At 45.2% G+C, this 21,245-nt stretch overlaps 2 protein-coding genes across 4 annotated transcripts; both read right to left on the minus strand.

The window, feature by feature from the left end:
- Positions 1-1,194: 1,194 nt before the first annotated feature.
- Positions 1,195-2,371, minus strand: phlda2 (pleckstrin homology-like domain, family A, member 2). The gene is made up of 2 exons (XM_067235062.1): positions 1,782-2,371; positions 1,195-1,536 (listed from the first exon to the last, which is right to left on the minus strand). Exon 1 carries the CDS (start codon positions 2,227-2,229, stop codon positions 1,813-1,815), a length of 417 nt encoding a protein of 138 aa, XP_067091163.1. The 5' UTR covers positions 2,230-2,371; the 3' UTR covers positions 1,195-1,536; positions 1,782-1,812.
- Positions 2,372-9,246: 6,875 nt separating this feature from the next.
- On the minus strand, positions 9,247-19,500 carry nap1l4a (nucleosome assembly protein 1-like 4a). 3 transcript variants are annotated; one of them, XM_067234526.1, is made up of 15 exons: positions 19,407-19,500; positions 18,286-18,367; positions 17,894-17,966; positions 17,629-17,773; positions 16,936-17,022; positions 16,010-16,141; positions 15,722-15,793; positions 15,393-15,532; positions 15,137-15,282; positions 13,907-13,926; positions 13,659-13,778; positions 13,454-13,489; positions 12,523-12,573; positions 12,141-12,177; positions 9,247-11,196 (listed from the first exon to the last, which is right to left on the minus strand). In XM_067234526.1, the coding sequence occupies exons 2-14, from the start codon at positions 18,311-18,313 to the stop codon at positions 12,172-12,174; spliced, it is 1,056 nt and encodes a 351-aa protein (XP_067090627.1). In that variant the 5' UTR covers positions 18,314-18,367; positions 19,407-19,500; the 3' UTR covers positions 9,247-11,196; positions 12,141-12,171. The 3 variants fall into 3 exon arrangements, with proteins under 3 accessions (XP_067090627.1, XP_067090625.1, XP_067090626.1); XM_067234524.1 differs by lacking the exon at positions 12,141-12,177; XM_067234525.1 differs by lacking the exons at positions 12,141-12,177; positions 19,407-19,500 and adding an exon at positions 19,313-19,331.
- Positions 19,501-21,245: the final 1,745 nt, after the last annotated feature.

A 21,245-nucleotide genomic window follows, 5' to 3' on the forward strand; every position in this document is an offset into this window, starting at 1 on the left:
TCCGGTAAAATGTATCATTCATCATTATCACTTCAGTCCACTTTAACAGTAAACAAACACCAGTTTGACATCGGTAGCAGTACCTTTGTGCTATGCGGTGTACTGTAGGGCTTGTATAATGAACCAGAAGGTTTGTGTATAGATGGACTGTACAGTAAATCTGTTATATAGCACTGCCTTCTTGATTATCTACAAGTATATTTGCACAGTTGTCATGGGATAAGCCTTTCATCTCCTGATAACAGAGTGTGGGAGAACAGGCAAGACACACACACTAATGTTTGTGTTTGCCTTGTGTCCTCACCATGAAGGAACACAAACACACAAAGCATCTACTGGGACGGTTCCGGAGTGTGACAGGATCAAGGAAGCAGCCTCATACTACATCTGACTTACAGAAGACTTGTATCAGGAGTCAGGTGGCTGAGCGGTTAGGTAATCGGGCTAGTAATCTAAAGGTTGCCAGTTAGATTCCTGGCCATGCAAAATGACGTTGTGTCCTTGGGCAAGGCACTTCACCCTACTTGCCTCGGGGGGAATGTCCCTGTACTTACTGTAAGTCGCTCTGGATAAGAGTGTCTGCTAAATGACTAAATGTAATGTAAATGTAATGTATCATACATGCCTATATTATAAAACAAAAGTATTTTGGTGTTTGTGGCATGATTTTTAAATGAAAATGAAATTCATAGAAATCCATAACATTTATTTCTTGGCTTGATTATGGAATGTGTATGATTTTATATTAATTGATACCACTGGTTTGTTTGATTTATCTGACTGTTTAACAGGAAACACCCCCGCAAAGTGCCACTGGCCTTGAGCTCACCACAGCCCCCACCACACCCTGCGGTACAGGGATGTTCAAAGGCACCGTGGGTTCATGACTCCAGGGCAGGTAGGTTGAAATCTCTCTCCTTATCAGTCATAAAAGAGACACTACGGCACGCCGGCATGGGGCCATAGGTAGCACCCAGAAGCCAACACAGAGAAGGAAAGGGACTTTCCTGGTTGGCCTGCTGCGCTTCATAACTCTGGCATCTCCATGTTTCATAGTGAGGAGAGGAAGGACCCTGCTATGGTGTCATTTGTCTAGATTTATAGAAAAATATTCTAAATTGAATTATTTTTCACCAACTTTATCTTTTATTAGACTATGTGTTATAAGCGTGATCAACAATAAAAACACAGAAATTGTTGTATATTGTCAAAATTTCTGAATATTTATTAAAATAAATACACACAAAAATAGCAAATAATTTAAACATACATGTCCAAGACACACAGTTTTGGAACCAATAAATTAACAAATTTTGAAGGTAATTCAGGAGCAAGTCTCCCAGGAAAGCACACTTGAAATACTTGAATGTTCAAAGATTCTGTCTTGAGTGTGGCGCTTTTGAAAATCTCAGTCTTTTTAAAAGCCTTCTGCGGTCACGTGTCGGAGGTTCCTGCGCGGCCTGTTACAGAACATCCTTCATCCTTGGACCGGATCATGTCTTCCTTTGGTCCCAGTGTTCATGGTCCATGCCGACACTGTTAAGAAAAAAACAGATAGGCTAAAGATTAATATTTAATCCATCACAATTAGTTTAGCATTTCATGAGAATTTTGGCTATTTTGGTGTTGGAATTGTGGTAGACCTAATGTTGGCTATTAAAGGCTAAAGTAAATAATTAACAATAGGCCTAATCAAATATTTTATAGGGTTACTGTCATCATTATGCTATAATGAAAACAAAAAACTGTGGAATTTCTAACTTCGTGAAATGCACATTTACCAGATTCGAAGTTGAACTGCCTGAAAGTCATTCAGGGCGCCCTGGCCATGCGCCTTTCGTGCTGCCCAGGCGACGCGCTCTCGTTATCCTGTCTCGTTTTGAAGTCCTGGATGGCTTTTTTGTTCTGGAAATCTATTAGAGCCATAGTTATAACCGCATTCCAACAGTTATCCTCTCCGGAACACCGGAAATCAATTTCCTTATTGTCCGTGGTTACGATGGTAAAGTAGACGAATTTGCCGGTGCGCTCCACGCAGTCCACTTTCTTAATGGCCTGCAATTTGAGCTCCTTGCTTTTGGAGCGCTTCTGCGTGTCGGCGTATATGTTCAGGCTGTCCGTGGTCAAGACGCACGTTTTTCTCTTCCAGAACTGGAGCAGGTTATCGCTCCTCTTCTCCAGTTCTCCCTCTTTAAGAATTTGAGAAATCTCCTCTGCAGACATTTTCATGGTTTTAGTAGTGTCGAGGTGACTCTGGTTGTTAATCGAGATTAGTCTCCGGCAGATGTGATATATGTTCTGCTTTCCGTGTTCTCTCTTCCGAAGTCCCCGGAGAAGGAGCTTCTCGGCAAGTCCGTGATAATCCAGAACTGCGTTATGAATGAACAGAAGTGGAGATGTTATTTATAGGCTATATACCGCCTGGGCCCTTCCCACTTGACGTCAGTTAGTTTAGGAATGCATCAACAGTTGCCGGAGCAATTCATGGTAAGAGTGTGGGCGGAAGCTGGCGCTGGGGATTGCAAAGGAAGTCCGCGTGGAACTAATTACACCGTCAAACTGTTAATTATCAATCCACCTCCTCCTTAGTTTATGTATCCAAATACTTGCCCGCAAAACATACACATTAACATACTCCTTAGGACAGTCTTACAGCTATTATTATGCGTCAGTCTAATAGACCAACACGAAATAAATGCTGTTGAAATTCTGTTACAATGTGATACAAAAAAGTCTATAACACTTACTTTTAATGATAATTCACCGTGTATTTATTAAATTACCATTCCAGTTTTGGATTCATGAGATTTGAGGCCAGACTGTCTTGTTGCTGTCACACGACTGTAACCCCCCAAACTAAGTCCTATTCTCCTGTCCAGTGGAGGCCGTCTCCTCTGCCTGTGTCAGCGTCACAAGACAGTGTTGTGTATTCAAGATCCAGCTTTGAACAGGGCCGTCAAGAGAACGTTTTTACCCCAAGTCAAGATATCCTACGGTGTCCCCTAAAATGCAATCCCCGCTTTGGATAAAAGCGTCTGCTAAATGAATAAATGTAAATACACACTTAATCCTTGATAATGTGTTGAGTTGAACCATAGACATGTGTCATCAGTTCATTAGAAACAAAAAGGTTTCATATGGATTTGCTTCATGATGATTAAAATGCAGTTTGTCCTTCTACGCTCGAGGTACAGGACATGGCTGAAGAGTATTCATGACCAGAAAAGGACACGTCTGATGTTTACAAGAAAACATCACCCCCTCTAACACTTAGCGACCTTGCTCAGTAGCTCTACTGCTACGTAACAAAGTACAATCCTAAACCTTCTGAATGGGGAAAAACCACTGAGGTCTTGAAACAGGTTTCCAGTCCAGCTCTTGTTCTGGAACACAGCTTGAAGCTGGCCGGAGAGCTCTGAGAGGAGGAAGAGGGGGGGAGGAGCGAGATGTCAGCAGCTCTTTAAGCTGAAGCCCACCCTGACGCCAGTTAGAACCAGGGTCAGACACATGCAGGAGACCTAACCTTCTAAGTCCTCTTCCCACTACAACACACACACACTCATAGAGATGTACACACACACACACACACACACTCCGTCTCTCTCTCCCAGTCCTTGGTGGACATGCTCCCCCACACCCACTTCCAGGCTCTTGTCACCAGTGAGTCTGTTACTGTATCAGTGTCCTCAAGGAGACAACTCAGGCAGGATACCTCCCTCCCAGTGTCCTCTGACCCCACCCCTCCCCCTGACACACACACACACACACTCATGCCCTCTCAAGAACACTTTATTTCAATATATTACCTAACGGTGTACTTCACTACTTTCATAATAATACCTTTTGAATGGTAGTTTAAATGTGAGAAACACAAACATTAACTAGCATCTTAATCTGTGTCTAAATGTTTTAATTATAGTGTTTACGACCCTATTTCAGAATAGAGCAACACATTGTAAAAGTGTGGCCGTTGCTTGTGTTAGCTTGTAAATTATGTGCAACAAGACTTCCAGTCACTAAGTCAGTGGCTAAATATTGAATGTTGGCTACATGACTCACATACACCTGCCTTAGTGGAGCCAGCCCTGCTGAATAAAAAGGTGTGTTCCTTTCCCCTGTACTCCATCCCCATCTGCCTCTGTTCCTTACACTGTTCTAATGGCCTGTATCACTGTGGACTGGAAGGGTGTGTGTGTTTATAATTGTGTCTGTGAGTGTCTATCGCTGTATATTTGTGTTTGTTTTGTGTGGCTGTGTGTGTGAAGGGAAAATTGTGGTGGAGACACACCGACATGTCTGGGCAATGACTCAGCAGTGTGGGTTAATCTTTTGGGAGGTGACTGCTTACAAATAGAAAGCCGTGTGTGTATGTGTGTGGGTGATCTGACTGTACTTTATATGTTAAACTGAGGGATTAAGCTATTCCGCTGAGCAGATGTGTGCAAGGGCTTAGTCCTCAGCCTTAGTCATCCCAAACATTAGATCTCAACCCAGATCTAAGTGCTGTCATGCTCATTATCCCTCTCTGTCACACAGACAAGACTCACACATTCTCCCCAGTAGAGAACGTGTGCTAGTTGATCTCTGTCTCGTCTTCATCCACACAGACCACAGCACCAGTTGTTGGAGCCACTGCAGAGCTGACTAGCTACCTGAGTTGGCCTGTCTGGATGACATCCGGTGGAGTTCGTTTTGTCTGTCAGCCTTGTGTGAGAGGAGGATTCCCACCCAGGAGGAAGCTGGGCTCTGGCAGGCACTGTTTTAACAACCTTGGACGCCCTCAGTGTCTCCTGGTAGACAAAACACATGACTGGGAGGGAAAATAGAGACAACAGAGGAGACAAAGAGAAGGGGATGATATGATTTGTGTTTGCAAGTGGAATAGACATCTGGCATGTCGCAGAAGCAGCTCTGACAGGTCAAATTGAGCATTTTCGGTTCCCCCCCCCCCCCCCCCCCACACACACAGAATTGAGACAAGAAAGACCATTAATTGTTAGTCGAGTTGAGGCTTGCAGCTCTACAATCAGAGAGAGGAGACACGCATTCTGGTCATATGCAAATAACTGTGTGTGATTAGAGGAGGCCTCAGTGCTCTATTAATAGGCTTCCTAAACAATGGGCCACAGCGAGGATGGCCTGGCAGTGATCGGCTGATGACATGTCCAGCAGCCTGTGAGAGAGTCAGCAGGTAGCAGCTGTGCAGTGAGACACGTTTACGGCAGTGGCCTGTCACACAAACACACAGACACACACATGCATGGAACAGACACACACAGACACACACACATGGAACAGACACGTACACACACTCACACACACATGCCCTGTGGCTCTCCAGTGACATGCCCTTGTGATGAGTCTTGGGAGCTATTTGAGGCATTGTTCAGATAAGCCCTATGTGTGTGTGTGTGTGTGTGTGTGTATATGTGTGTGTATGTGTGTGTGTGGCCACCCCAGCCTTCACTAGCGTGGGAAAAAGAACAACTGGCAGAGTGGAGGAGAGGATAAAGAGATGTGCTTCTCAACCATCAGGAGAACAATGCAATCCAGTCTCATCATCATGGGCCACCAGAACAAGTCAGCTTATCCTCTGCAGGTGACTTCAGCTGGTCCGACTGGATCACAAATGCTCTGGCACAGTAGATCTTCACCAGATGAAGAACTTGACATCTCAAGGTTTTAGTACAAAATAAATTACATCTTAGGCTTGCTATGGAACTGCAAAATCTCCATGTTTTTGTCTCCTGTGTTCAACATCTATGAATAACATATGACCCCTCAAGAACATTTACAAAATTCACCTGAATGTGAATCCAGTTTCAGGAGTCAAACGGACTGCTTCCTTCTTTTTTTTAAATAATATCTCTTTGTCAACCACTTAGTCAGGCGGTAAGGTGATATCTAAAGAGAGGTGCTTTAGGAAAGCAGGGCCCTGTTCATGTCAGGTGAAACATCAGAGGAATGGCAGGTATGCAATGCTGTCAGGCTTCACTCACACCAGGAATGCCCCATTCATTCAGCTCTCTGCTCAGGGCTTCATGTCGGCTTACATGTGCACCGTTTCTGTGGAATGTTGTGGTGTGTGTGTGTGTGTGCATCTTTCATTTTTATCATACTGTATAACAAAAAAAACTACCAGATTGAGCTTAAACACTCAAAATAATTCATGGACATACTTAAAGTGCAATAACTTACTGTGCAATATTTATATATTTCTCTCCATATGAAACTAGTGTTATCCTTTTATTATTATTATTAATTCTTGTACTAATTTTATTTATTTCTCTATATACTTTTCTGTCCACTTTGCTGCTGTAATGCCCGAATTTCCCCATTGTGGGACGAATAAAGGTATATCTTATCTTATCTTGTGGCACACACTTATCTAGCTACATCCCTTCTTTTAGAAATCTGCACAGTTAGGTCATCACTGAGAGCAAAGCTCACCTTTTGAAGCTAAAAGGAGCATGATTGATGTGACTCATGTTAAACATGCCACGACACACCTACTTCCTTTCTCACAAAGCCATTCATAAATCAATCACAGTTGGCGACACACCATGATTGGGTGTGCTGCATTCTTTCCCACACACGCTGAAAAGGGCCGGGCCACTGATAGCAATAGAAGGAAGAAGATGAGTGAATTGTAGGAAGGAAAAATATACAAGCTGCAGATATATTTGAGTTTAGTACAAAGGCATTCATCATCTGAATATTCAAGGTGTATCACAGTACAATGGCATCCAGTCTTGGTACTCCAGCTTCAACACCAACACCGAAGTTGAAACCGGTTCTACAAAATGTTCTCATCTGCATATCGCCCCCAAAAATCTGTTTCGGATAAGGAAAAACATTCGAATCAGTTAGCGTGTTTATGCTTCTCCGATCTGGTGCGTGTGTGTGCGACAGTCTTGTCCTTTAAGTTTTGTTGACAGACAAACAAAACTATCCCTCTTCCCCACCTTTCCAACCACCAGGACGCCAAGCTCCTCCGAGGACACCCGTGGACCACGTTTCCCATGAGTACATAGCGAAGCCGTGGGGTAATTGGACAGTTGACTGTTTACTGTCCCCTTATTGGCTCTCGCAGTGTTCTAGTACAACCTGGCGGCATGCACCTACCGGAAAGCTTCTGTGATTGGGGGATCTGGTGAATACTTGGTTGCTTTTCCAGCCATTAGTCTCCTGTGGAAAAGGGACTTTTAACCCCCTTTATGATGGAGAAAATAGATTTTATTTGAGAGAATTATAAAAGTACCTGTCAAATTTTCCTCGAAGAAAACACAAACTCATTTTTAAAATCGAATTATATGCGTGAGTTATGCAAGCCTGCTATCGAAGGGTCAATGTTGGGTGAATTACCATCTCAGTTAATCTTATGCAGACTTCAACATAGCGGTTAATCAACAGAATAAAGCATCTCTATCTCCCTCTTTCTCCCTTCCTGCTCTTTTGGGCTCTGGTCCTCTTGTCTGGCGGGGATCACAGTTTCCGACTGTGGGAGCTATGAAAAGACCCCACACACACTCTCTCTCTCTAAAGATCTACAGAAATACAACCAGATGCACCTTGCGGCGCATTAAAAGACTTGGCTGCAGCTGCAGGGGAGGAGGCCGGAAGGTTCCGCCCTGAGGGTTAGGGTTTGTCCTGGCGGAGGAGAGGAAAGGGACACTGGGTTGGTTGGGGGAAAATCTCAAAAGTCTAAATGCTTTTGTGTTCCTCTTCTCTGAAGACTATCAAGGTTTGCTTTGATTGCAAAGTTGTGCTCTTATCACATACAATGGGCTGATGTCCGGAGGGTTGTTTGGATTATACAGCATGACCCTCAGTGACACCAGTGCTTGTAATGACCTGACACTCCTTCGGGTGGGGCTGCTACACTCTGTCACCTTTTCAACCAGTTCATCTGTAGAGGCGTCAATGGAATCATCTCTTGGAGAGCTGGACACGGAATCTAGCATCAGTGTTCCACATTATCCTCCCCTCTCCTCTCATAATGTGCCAGTAAGGTCATGGCATCCCACACAAAACATCGTTAGAACCTTAACACGAGTTCACTCCCTGGAAAAATATAATGCACTATTATGACCGTAAAAAACCCAAATGTACCTTTATCTCACTGTAGTTACACCATTCAGTGTCCGAACTTGAATATCTGCCCCCAACTTTTAAGAAGAAAAGTATCTCCAGCACCCACATACACTTTATTAGAACATGATAGTACAGATGGCTTGGAGCATCACATTCATCTGGCTGTTTCTTTGTCCAGTCAAAAGCTCAGCAGAAGGAGCCATGTTACTGCTGCCTTCTCTCCGTCTGACTTGGAGTCCATTGGTCACAGTCGGACTCCTTGTTCCCGCTGGTCTGGTCTTTCTGTCCATTCGCCCCCACACAACTGTATCAATAGAGGCTTGTTCATGAGCCCAGAGTTGGAGCCTCTGTAGTTACTGTACCAAACCTGAGCTTTCAGCCTGAGGAATGGGCCCTGCTCAGACCACACGACCCCTCCGACACCACCACAGGGTCTGGTGACCCACTACAGGGTCTGGTGACCGTATAACCCTTGATGATCTGGCCATGGGTTTCCAGCTACTCTCATACTGCAGCTCATGATGCTGTTGCAGGTCTGAACCTGGTGAGCTTTCATGTGCACACGCACACACTGCTGCCAAATACCTCCAGCTGTTGTTGCGCAAAAGGACCCTGTCCTCGCTTCCCCAACCATCTTGAGACATACCAGAACATTCCTACATTATCTCCCAGAATGTATAAGCGACATTTCACAGACGACCTTTTATGCCTGCCCAATCAGCCTATCAGAACTGAGATAACTAGAATTCTGAAAGCCAGGGCTGATGGTAAGCAGAGGCCTGGAATCAGCCCTGGTCCTGATGTGTTTAGGACCGTCGAGGCAGATTCCTCTCCTGTGATGTCAACACACAGAGCTGTGTCTTCTGGCCCTGAACGCTCTCTGCTGCCCATCCTGGTCCAGAGGAGATTCTTCTGGAACTTCCTGCCTCTCCCTCTGTGCGGCGCTACTGTAGCTCGACCTAACGTGAAGGAAGGGGCGACCGTTTGGCTTCAGGACTGTGCCGTCACCTGCAGTGTCTGAGCTTCCCAGTCCATCAGTTAAATCATTGATATTCTCCCAGGAGAATCAATTCTCCCACAGAATGTTTCTGTGACACAAACCACACATTCACATCGAACAGTTCACAATTTAACACACAACAAACGAACAGCAAGTTTTATTTCGCACAACTTTAATAGAATATCTTAACTAATTCTGTACAAATTGAAAAGAATATTGCGCAAGTAACAAATCATGAAGAACCTGGTAAGGCCATCGCTAGCACACGGTTCATTATGGGGGCATGAAGGAGTCATGACCGCGGCTTGGAGAGATCTGTCCAACGAGATCTACAATCTTTCTTTAAAAAGAAGAGGTAGGGGGGTATCCTTGACCACCTGTGGACAGATGAGGACCACCGTACCGACCAGCACACAAGTTGGTGACACCAGACAGTACATAAGAGGAAAATTGTTACCACAAGCTTTGATATCGGAGACACATTCTGTGGATGTATATATAAATTCAGAAATTCGTAACATTCCCCCCCCCCCCCCCCCCCCTTTCTCTTTCCTTTAGTTATTAGTTTGTTAAAAGAGAGGGCCAGTAAAACAATCAGTAATAGTAATTAGGATATTTGGGGCCCTGTTGGATGTGCTGACAAGCTGCCACACAGCTGTGGTTTCCAACCCTCTCCTTACTCTACAACACTGACAAGTTGTTAATGAACAGAAAGGTCTATAGAAAGTTACGCTCCCTTCCTGGGGAAAACCCCTGCTTTGATATGATTGGCTACAGCCTTGTTCAGCAACATGCTTTCTGTTGATCAGAGAAGGAAGAGCATTCCTGTTCCCAGAGCTTTGGTCTGAGGTGGTGATTCATTGTGAATGTTGAATAATGGGTTAACGTAAGAGGTTTGAAATGGAGCCAAATTCAACCGATTTGATTGGCTGATTATGGGGATGGGCAGGACCTGTCCTGGGATAACTTGTAAGCCCCACCCTTTATACACCTCTAGAGATCTGGTTGGACAAGCCAGGTGTACGCAATGAGTAAGCCACTTTCATTTTGGTCACTGATTGGCTGTTGCAGTGCCTGTCCAGGAACGTTAGACCTAAGATGGTGTGGCGTGGGCGGAGCCAAAGGGTTGATGGGGCAGTGGCGAAAATATTGGCAGATCTGCTCACCAGGGTCCCATTCCACCTTCTTGTGACCTAAATGCTCTAAAGTGTGGCCCGAGGAGGCAGTTAGTTTAATTTGTGATTAGTTCATGTTAAGCCAGACAAAACTGGGCACAGTCTAAGCAGTCAAACTGAAAAAGAGAGTGCCTGAAACCAGTTCATATATTAAAAAAATACAGTTTGGCAGTACACACATTTTGTTAATCTGCAAAGCCTTAATAGTATCGGAGTTTGCTCAGCCAATGAGTATGGGCCTTCACCATAGTGGGCGGGACTAAATTATTTCCCACAATGGACCACCTGTACAGCTGCATGAGACCAGAATAAATAGTCCAATGACATGACAATGAACATTTAAAAAAGGACATCAAATTCAGTATACATTGTGTCTCTTAAACATACCATAACGGAAGAACTAAAAAAAAAAAAAGAACGTATTTGCAACCCCGGTGATATCAGGTCAAACTAGATCAGCAGTTTCCTGGCAGACTAACACTTATCTTGGCATTAAAAAACCCTGAGTAACTGATTTATCCATGAAAACTAATGTTGGGATCCATACCACTTGCGATTGCGATTATTTTTTGAATTTCCCAGGATATTCTGAGGCTCTTGGCAGTTGTTGCCTACTGTAAAGCAGACTGCGTTGCCATGGTGAATTCAGCCCAGGTGACCTCATCTTGAGCATGAGAGAAGCCTAAACAAGGGGGCGGGGCTAGACGACAAAAGGTCATGCATGAAATTATTTAAAAACAATCTCTCTCAACTGTTTGGTTGTGTTATATTGCATTTTGTGTGAGAGTTCATAAGGGGAGGGAGCCTGCAGGGGGGGTGAGGTGCTGATTGGATGAGTAGTGATTTGACGGACGGCTGGGCCCCGCCAACCTCCCATGGTCACCAAGGTTACTGCTGTTTGCACTCGGTTGGCTGGGGCTCCTCTTTCTGTCAGGGTGAAGGAGAGAGAGAGGAGGGGGGGATAGAGAGGAGAGAGGTGAGAGAGAGAGGGGGGAGAGAGGGAGAGAGGTGAGAGGGAGAGGGGAGAGAGAGAGAGGGAGAGAGGTGAGAGGGAGAGAGAGGGTAAACCAGAGCTGATACATGGGGGGAATCAGAGAGGAATAAACTGAAGAGCAGCTCATTGAAAGCTAGTGGGAGCCAGTAGAAGGCAGAAACAACACAATGATGGACAAGAGAAGAGGGAGAGAGAGACCCATAGAGAGAGAGAGACCCAGAGAGAGAGAGAGACTCAGAGAGAGAGAGAGACCCAGAGAGAGAGAGAGAGACACTCAGAGAGAGAGAGAGAGACCCAGAGAGAGAGACTCGGAGAGAGAGACTCAGAGAGAGAGAGAGACCCAGAGAGAGAGAGAGAGACTCAGAGAGAGAGAGAGACCCAGAGAGAGAGAGAGACCCAGAGAGAGAGAGAGACTCAGAGAGAGAGAGAGACCCAGAGAGAGAGAGAGACCCAGAGAGAGAGAGAGACCCAGAGAGAGAGAGACCCAGAGAGAGAGAGAGACCCAGAGAGAGAGAGAGACTCAGAGAGAGAGAGAGAGACCCAGAGAGAGCGTGAGAGAGCGAGCGAGCACGAGCGAGAGCGAGAGAGGAAAAGCGAGCCTGGGTTTGTGGTCTGGGACGTGAGGTAACGGGAGTAATGTTAAGACACTTGGGATGTTGTGTGGAGAAGGAAGGATAGAGCTAAAAGGAAGAGAAGTGTGGTGAGACAGATCTAGTTTCCTGACCGGGATGCTGGGTGAGACTGTTAGGCAGAGAACACCCGGGTGCTACTGGGAGAAGGAGGAGGGATGAGGATGGAGACAGAAAGAAACCAAGACAGTAGAAATGAAAGAGCGAGCAGGCATGATGAGGAGTTGCCATCCTTATATCTCCCTTACCTACAAAATGCATGGGGGTGAGAATGATTGATTATGCCTGAAATTGGAGATTTAGGGAGGGAGGGAGAGACAAAACAAACAAAAAAACAACAGGTTTAAAAGGTCAGGATCCAACCACAGGCTTATTCAGAGAGTACGTAGGGGCGTATAGACAAGACCAGGTTTCCTAGCTCATACATGAAGAGAAGCCGGTCTTTTCTATACATGGCAGAACATCATCCACATGCAGCAGCAACTGAATAAGCCACAGTCTGGCAGGACTGTTAACTACAGGGAAAGCTGCAGGAGACTGGGGTGGGGGGGTGGGGGGGATGGCGGTCAGTGGGGAGAAGAATGTAAACAGGTGTAGGAGCTCAGGTGACAAACAGGGTGACAAACTGACCTTGGGGTCAAAGTCTCCCTCTTCATCATCGTCACCGTCATCATCCTGTTCCTGAAACACATAGACCAGGGTGAGACACACACACATAGGCCAGGGTGAGACGCACACACACACACAGTGACCAGGGTGAGACGCACACACACACACAGTGACCAGGGTGAGACACACACACACAGTGACCAGGGTGAGACACACACACACAGTGACCAGGGTGAGACACACACACACAGTGACCAGGGTGAGACACACACACACAGTGACCAGGGTGAGACACACACACATAGGCCAGGGTGACACACACACACACACACACACACACACACACACACACACACACACACACACACACACACACACACACACACACAGTGACCAGGGTGAGACACACACACAGACCAGGGTGAGACGCACACACATAGGCCAGGGTGAGACGCACACACACACACACACACACACACACACACACACACACACACACACACACACACACACACACACACACACACACACACACACACACACACACACACACACACACACACACACACACACACACACACACACACACACACACACACACACACACACACACACACACACACACACACACACACACACACACACACACACACACACACACACACACACACACACACACACACACACACACACACACACACACACACACACACACACACACACACACACACACACACACACACACACACACACACACACACACACACACACACACACACACACACACACACACACACACACACACACACACACACACACACACACAGTGACCAGGGTGAGACACACACACAGACCAGGGTGAGACACACACACACACACAGACCAGGGTGAGACACACACAGACCAGGGTAAGACACACTCACACACATACGCAAACACACACACAGCCTACCTCTTCATCCCCCTCTTCTAGCTCCTCCTCTTCAAACTGCAGTCAGAGAAAGGTATCCATGAGTCAGAGACTGTAGTGGATCTTGAGGGTTTAGGTTGGTAGGAGGGGCAGTTCTATGGGCATGTGTGAAGCCCTTTGTGACACTGCTTGTAAAAAGAGCTATACAAACATCTGACGTGTGTGTGTGTGTGTGTGTGAGACTCACGCTCTCATCGTCCTCCAGGGCCTCTCCAGTAAAGTAGAGCACAGCTCTGGGCACTATTCTCTCACGGAAGAAATGTCCAATCTCAAAGTCTGTAGCTAGGTTGAACTCTGAGTCCTCGTCCTGGAGATAACACACACAATCCATGATTCTCACATACATCATACACACACTTCGGGATGCACATACAGTCCACATAAACAAAATGGTGGAGGAGTGTATTTCTGGATAGGAAATAATCAATCCCTCACCATCTCTCCATCTGGTGACACTGCAAGACAGAAGAGAAATATAGATTGTATTCAACAGAGCTGTTTTTTTTAACCATTACATAAAGAAATCAACATGTTGGGAGTCTTATGATCTATAGATGTTGCTTCTCCACGACCTCAGACTGACATCACCATCATGTCACTTTTCACATGGAAAAGCAGACTTGAGCCCCACCCTGACTGTGAGGTCACCTTTTCCTCCGGGTCACGAGCTACGCTGTGTTAGGAAACTGACATCAGCAGAGGAACCACAGCAGCCAGGGAAAACACTGTCGCCAAGCTCGGAAGTTAGACACTGTCACATTGTGCCTTCAGACGACATTATACGGTCAAGGTCCTCACAAAGACAGCACCTGCCAGTGAGGGGGAGGAGCCATGGTGAGGTCAGGGCCTGAAGGTTGACTCTGGGAGAATTCCTGCCTTCGGACTGAGGCAGGCTGGAGGAACAGGAACCCTACCCTAGGGCCACACACCTGAACTCATACCTGCCTGGAGAGCTATTTATATCCACCAATGAATGCCAAGTACAGCTAGGAGGATGCAGACTCTCAGCCAATCAGGTGTTTGAAATCCAGCCTCAGGATTGGTTCAGACATGTATGAGGGAAAGTTTGGTGTGACTCAAATCCCCCACCTACCAATTGAGGCATTGATATATATAACTAAATCCAGCTTGTTAGAGTGACGTAAGGTTTGTCTATGTAGATTGAGATACTGTGGATGTAAACTGCTTCCTTCACAACATGTAAACACTGTTTCCATAGTTGGCCTGGTCAGGAGAACAGTGGCACACCGATAGACAGCGCTCAATTATATAACTATGAGAGAATGTTTCGATGCATACCGCCAGAAATGCAATGTTCTTCTGGTTTTCATTTAAAAACAGGTCATGGAGGCAGGCAGAAAGTCCTAGGAGTCAAACACGTCTGCCTACATGGGGGGGGGGGGGGGGGGGGGGGGAGACCATGTGAGCAGCAGCGGCCTGGACAGTGCTGGCAACAGCATGGAGCCTGGCGCCACCTGGTGACAGGGGCACAACACTACCTGCTCCTGTTTACTAAGGCTTACGGGTTTGGGGTTCAAAGCTAGACTTGGGATATTTAGCAGGCTGGGCAGCTGGTACATGATGACCTAGTCTGGAAAGTTATCCGTGTGTGACCAGTTTAGGATGTGAGTGTGTATGTAGGTGTGTGTGTGTGGGGGGTCAGACCTTTGATGGGGTTGAAGAAGTTGAAGAAGGAGTCGTTAGGGACCTGCTTGGTGACGGTGCGTACTGTACCACGGCCCTTGTGCTTCTGCTTCTTCTTGATGGTCTTCACAGTCACGTCCTTGCCCTTGTGCCAGTCTATCTGACACCTGCAAGACACACATACTTATGGTTTCCATCGAGGGAGTTTATGACTTTCTAACCCAAGTTGTTGTCATGATAGTAACTTGTCCTGTATTGACCGTGTCCTCGCCCTTACCCTTCACAGTCGACGATCTCTGGGCCCTCGAAGGAGAAGGGGTCCGTTGCGTCCGGTTCCGACTTCATCTTGTACAACTTGGTGAGAACGGCATTGTTGAAGAAGCCGTTGGGCTCGAAGTAAAACTCTAGTGTGAAGCTCTGCATGAGGGTGAATAACAACGAGGGGTTAGGATACTACATTACCCAGCAGACACCAGTCCTTTCGCTCAGGTGCTCCTTCTACTGAAGGCCAATTGGAAGGAAAGCATCCTGAACAGTTACACTGCCACGGACAGAATGGGTTTGAGTTTGAATGCGGAAGGCGGTTAGCGTTGCCGGGATACTAACCATGGGCTGGCCAGGCTCAGAGAACTTCACCTGGATGTCTTGCAAATGCTTCAGGATGGGCTCATCGTGCTCCTGGTGGAGAGAGAAGCTTTAATAACATGAGACTCAGTCTGAGAACAAGGGTGTGGCTGCTAATTTGTCTCAGTGTTTTGCAAGCTTGTGTGCTTTGGCCTTTGGCTCATCCACGAGCATGTTCAGACTTGACTGTGTCTGAGTCTTTGTATACTTTGAAAAGAGAGTTCTGTTTAGCTGTGGTGTGAGCTAGGGACTGCGAGTGCAACCCTTCACCTGTAACAGGTCGCTGAGCATGTCAACACCCTTAAAGATGGTGAGCCAGAACTCAGGGATGCCCTTGGCGTCTTCCTCTGGGGTGGCTTCCTCCTTTTTCTCCTCGACTGCAGCTTTCTTCTTCAGCTCCTCCTAGAGGTGGACGGTGGTTAGTACGCTTTCAACTTCAACAGCCTACAAACTATTATTCAGCGTTGTTACCCATGAGCAGACCCAAATGTAATACGCTGATTTTTTTTCACATTTTCTGCCATTATTCAGACTGAAAATCTGTGGAATTAGCTTGCTAGCCTTCCTGTTCTTATGTCGGAGCAACCGAAGATGTTCCACAACAGTTTGACCGCGAATATGGTCGATTGAATGTTGACAGACTTTGCAAAAAAGTTTTGATCCATCCTCATAAAGATCGCCTGAAAACTCCCTGGCCCTGTCTCTTGCTGTCATTTTGGTCGACAAGTGCTTCCTTTTCAATTCTTAGCATTTTTGGCTAACGTTTTAATAATAGAGACGTAATACGAGTTGAAAAGTTTATTTACATTTTGCCTCAGACCAATGCGTTCTACTTGAAAATCTGCGGGCTTTCGTCGGAATTCTGCGCCCGCGTATTCCTTTTGGGCCTGCCCATGGGCAACAACACATGCTGTTTGTGTGTTTATTATAAACGAGAGCCTGTTTGCAAATAAGAATGTCACTAGTCTGTAGGCTATACGTGCAAGCCTGTTTATATGACAATAAACTAGCTAGAGATTCAATTCAATGTTCAATCTTGCATCTCTAAGGTTGATATCAAATCATCTTGTATCACAAGTGTGATTTTCCAAAAATTGAAGGAAGGCCACTGCTTTAACAAACATGACCCCACTGTCTACACCAGGTTACAGGAAGTTAGCCATGTAAGGATGAGCCAATCAGGGAGCTCTACTCACCGCTAGCTCCTCCTCTTCCTCTCTTTCGCTGTGCCACTCGCACTCTTCCTCTGTGGGTTCCACTGCTCCCTTCACAACATCTCGCCTCTGCGCGCACACACACACACACACAGACAGAGAGAGAAGAAAATCACATCAGCACATACTGTATTTGTATTTCTAGACATTTGCATAGTACTATTATTTTTAACGTCCCTACTAAAAATACCCACCCTATGACACTGGCGCAAGCACATGCCCGCACACAGACACACACACGCACACAGACAGACAGACACACACACACAGACACACACACAGACAGGTGTGGCTGGATTAGTGGTGCCAGTTGCAGCGGAGTGGTGTATCCTGCTCTGGAAATAGCCTGTACTGACCGAGCAACAGTTGGCCACTCGTTGTGCTGGTACTAGTCTAGCACTGAGGCAGCGTCCAGCCCTGAACCAGGACCAGGGAGCCCCAGCTGCGTAGTGCACAGAGGTAGAGGGGACAGCCCCACAGGTAGCACAGTTTGTTCATTACAGGCTCATGTGCTTTTGGGTCCTTGCAAATACACCACTTTTATATAAATAATACAAATAGAAAATAGTTCAAGCTTACCTTTTCAAACTAATTATAATTAACATTATTATATTACTATAATTGTATTAAACCGTTCCTTGTTAAACATCATTACATTATACCAGTGTACTGCACCTTGTCAAATAGGGGCTGGTAGAGGGCAGCATACTTCCTCTCCAGTTCGTGCACTTCCTCATAGAACTTGGCCTCTATATGAGCACACTGCACCTGCAGCCTCTTCAGGGCATGGACTCGCCGCTTCACGGCCTTGGGCAGCAGGCTGTTGGTGTGAGACAATCACATTTAGGTTATGGGATGTGTTTAAGCCTACATCTAGTCTAATGTAAAGCTACGTCATGTTATGCCTTGTTTCTGATCTGGCCAGGTGTAGAATCCTCACCTCTCCATGTTGTGGAGGTTTTCTGGTCTGTCCAACTGTACACTTGGGCTCTGTGTTGCCTGGTCTCCTTTACCTGTCAATAAAAAGTTTAAAGGGACAGTTAACCCCAAAAAAATTTTCTTATGTTGGGGTGAACTGTTCCTTTAACAGTAACTGTTTCCAAGGTTACACCCACATTTGTCTTTCAAAAGCACACTTATCACATCTCCATCCCCAGCCTCAAATAAAGCCCTTCCACTTTTCAGGAAGGCACTGTTTCATTAACTGGTACAGTGTCATGTGTTCTGTGACGGCTATGTAACCCTCCTGCAAGTTTCATGACGCGCGCACGCATTTACGAACACACCCCATTCCCAAGGTATGCCCTACAGGTAAATCTTAGATGAACCTACCTCTGCCTTCCGATTTGTTGGCCTCCATTTCAGTGACAGCTCCTTCCTCTCTATCAGTGAAGCCCCGGAGTAATTATCACACCTTTGAACCACATAACTGGTTAACTAAGAACATGTGGAATTTGTTTAACATGCTAACTGCAATTTTAAGTAACGTTAGATTAAAACACTTGTTTCAAAGCCTAACGTACGTTATGGAAACGTCGGTGTGCTTAATTAAATGCAGAAAACTGTCTATGATGGGCCTGTTAAAGTAGCAGAATATTAAGTTCACAAAGCAAACCTAGCGTTAGCAAGGTATTGTGAAATCAACATGAGCTGAACCAATGGAGCGCAGGCCAATGACGCATTACAGCCATGCTAGCTACCTACATACAGGACTTAGCTTGTTAGCTCGAACTACTCGCAATACATTGTCATTAGCTAGGCCACATTTCCCAGTACACTGAAGAATAACGCTTAACAACAATATGGACCATTTTAGCTCCGCGACGTTTTGCTGCAGTCTGCTAACTAGCTAGCTATCGTCACTCCAATTATTCTTTCAACAAAAACAACTAGCCTATAGACGGTACCACAGCATTATACTAAACAGCTAGCTATCTTAGTATCTAGCTAGCCAGCTACTAGTAAGCTAGATAAAACGACCGTTATAGCCAGTCCTAGCTAATGACTGTCACGGTACCAAGTGTTTTTAGTTACCTAGCTAGCTGGCTAACACTAGTACATCAAGAAAAGAAAAACATTACAGGAACTTATCTAGCAATACAAAGCTAATGATAATGGTGCGTGATGACACCCTTACCCGCCTGTCCCTGCAATCTAGTTTAGTTCAATGCCCCCATGTCAGCAAGCCACGCGGAGAAAGCTGAAGCACGTTAGCTAGCTAGCTAGCTAGCGTACAGGCTAACTAGCCAACTAAGGCTAACCACGGTGCTGCCGTTAGCTAACAAGTACAGTGGTGGTTCAGTGAGACAATAGTTAAGTAGTTAGCCATGTCAAAATCCCAATCTGTGAAATAAAATACCTCCTCAATCTTGAAAGAGAATAATGTTCCTCGATCTCAGAATATACTTAAGCAAATAGTTATGATTTGGTGGATTTAACTAGCTCCCCCTTACCTCAGACTGACTGAGCGGCTTTCCAGTGTTGACGCGTCTCAGACCGCAACAAGACAGCAAAGCGCTCTGTAGCATCCACAATGCTGATTGGACAGATAGCTGTCACTGCGCGCAGAAAAAGGTCTGGAGGGAGAGGTCACACCCCTAGCCTCGGAAAATATTTTATGTTTTCAATTTAGGCACATCCTCAAGTGGTGTCCCCAGTTCAGTCACTCAACGCAAATCCTGTATTTCTGTTCCTGTCAATTCCTCTCAGATAACTTGACCACACCTATTCTGTGATTAAACTTGAGCTTTTTTCACTATTCACTTCTTTTAAAGGACGTGATGCTGTCAACCCGACATCGCTAACTCCCTCAATCTCATGCATAACGTACCTTTTTTTTTCGAAAATATTTTTTAAATCTAATAAGGAATAATGGGATACTTTTGGGGGAATTATTTGTTTTCAACCTTTGGAAACATTTTTTTCGAAACATAAAAAATATATTTTCAACCTATAAAACAGAGTAGATAAAAACACAGCAGAGTACAATAGAGTATAGTAGAGTGCTAATCAAGTACTCATCAATGATGCATTTTTTTAAATACTTTTTTTGTCAGAAATATTCCTTCAACCTTACAAAAAAAAAAATCTAAACTTTTTTCAGAAAAATGTTCTTGTCAGAAATATTCCTTCAACCTTACAAAAAAAAAATCTAAACTTTTTTCAGAAACATTTTCTTCGAAACCTTTTTTCGAAAATATTTATTGTGATCAAACTAAGATTCAACTACTTTCAATGAAAGAAAGCATATAATAACAGGCAAATGTACAAAAAGTACTTAGCAAATTAAATGACCACTACAACTTGAAAATATTTTTTTTTTCTAAAAGAGCAGGTATTTTACACCAAATATTAAATATGAACATTTAAATATTCATCAGAATCAATAGCAGTTTTGCCGTAAGTGTGTATTAACCATAGTGATTTAACTCAAAAAAGAGGGTTTGGCTCAAGCCTACTTTCAGCTCATTGTGGATCCCATACCACAAGAGGGCATCATTTCATCATTCACTTAATTGACGCCACTAAACCGAGAGAGCACTTATCAAGTCAAAGGGCCTCTCATTGATGGGTTGAAAAAACAGAGACAGCATCACATGGATTTTATGTTGCCTAATTCTTGTTTAAATAAAAATAGCAGGCATGAAACGATCCCTACCACATACCATTCGTAGCATGTTAAAGAACCCAAGCTCATGAGATCAGCAGGGCAGGATGACAGCACAACTATTCATCCTGCTGCACACCATCATTGTGTCAGTTTCTGCTCTGGCGCACCATCAAATAATAAAAGGTCCTCTTTATGCTTCAAAACGTCACCTCGTCATTACACTGAATGGGGAGCTGAAACAGGAGCGAGGCAGGAGCGAGACAGGACCTGAAACAGGAGCGACACAGGAGCGAGGCAGGAGTGAGGCAGGAGCGAGGCAGGAGCGAGGCAGGAGCGAGGAAGAGTGAAGACGTCAGGGGATCAACAGTGTTTTTATCACTGTGTGATTTTGACAGGAAGTTGCTACGGTGCTGAAGAGACAGGAGCTATCATTTACTCAGTCAGTCAGGTGATGTTAGTGTTTAATGGCGGCCAAGCAATGGTAGATTATGGAGATGTTGTGCCCTAGAGATGTTTGAAAATGCCATCTTTGATTAGATATAGCTTGTCTTGCAGGTCACCTTGAAGCACTTAAACTTTATTGACAGCAATAATTGTTGTTTTGTCCCCAGTGTAAAGAAAAGAAAATACTCAGTAAAACGACAAGAAAAGTGCGATACGCCTGAGGCCGCATCAAGGCCTA

The sequence above is a fragment of the Osmerus mordax genome, chromosome 4 (assembly GCF_038355195.1).
Source record: "Osmerus mordax isolate fOsmMor3 chromosome 4, fOsmMor3.pri, whole genome shotgun sequence".
NCBI classification, from domain to species: Eukaryota; Metazoa; Chordata; class Actinopteri; order Osmeriformes; family Osmeridae; genus Osmerus; species Osmerus mordax.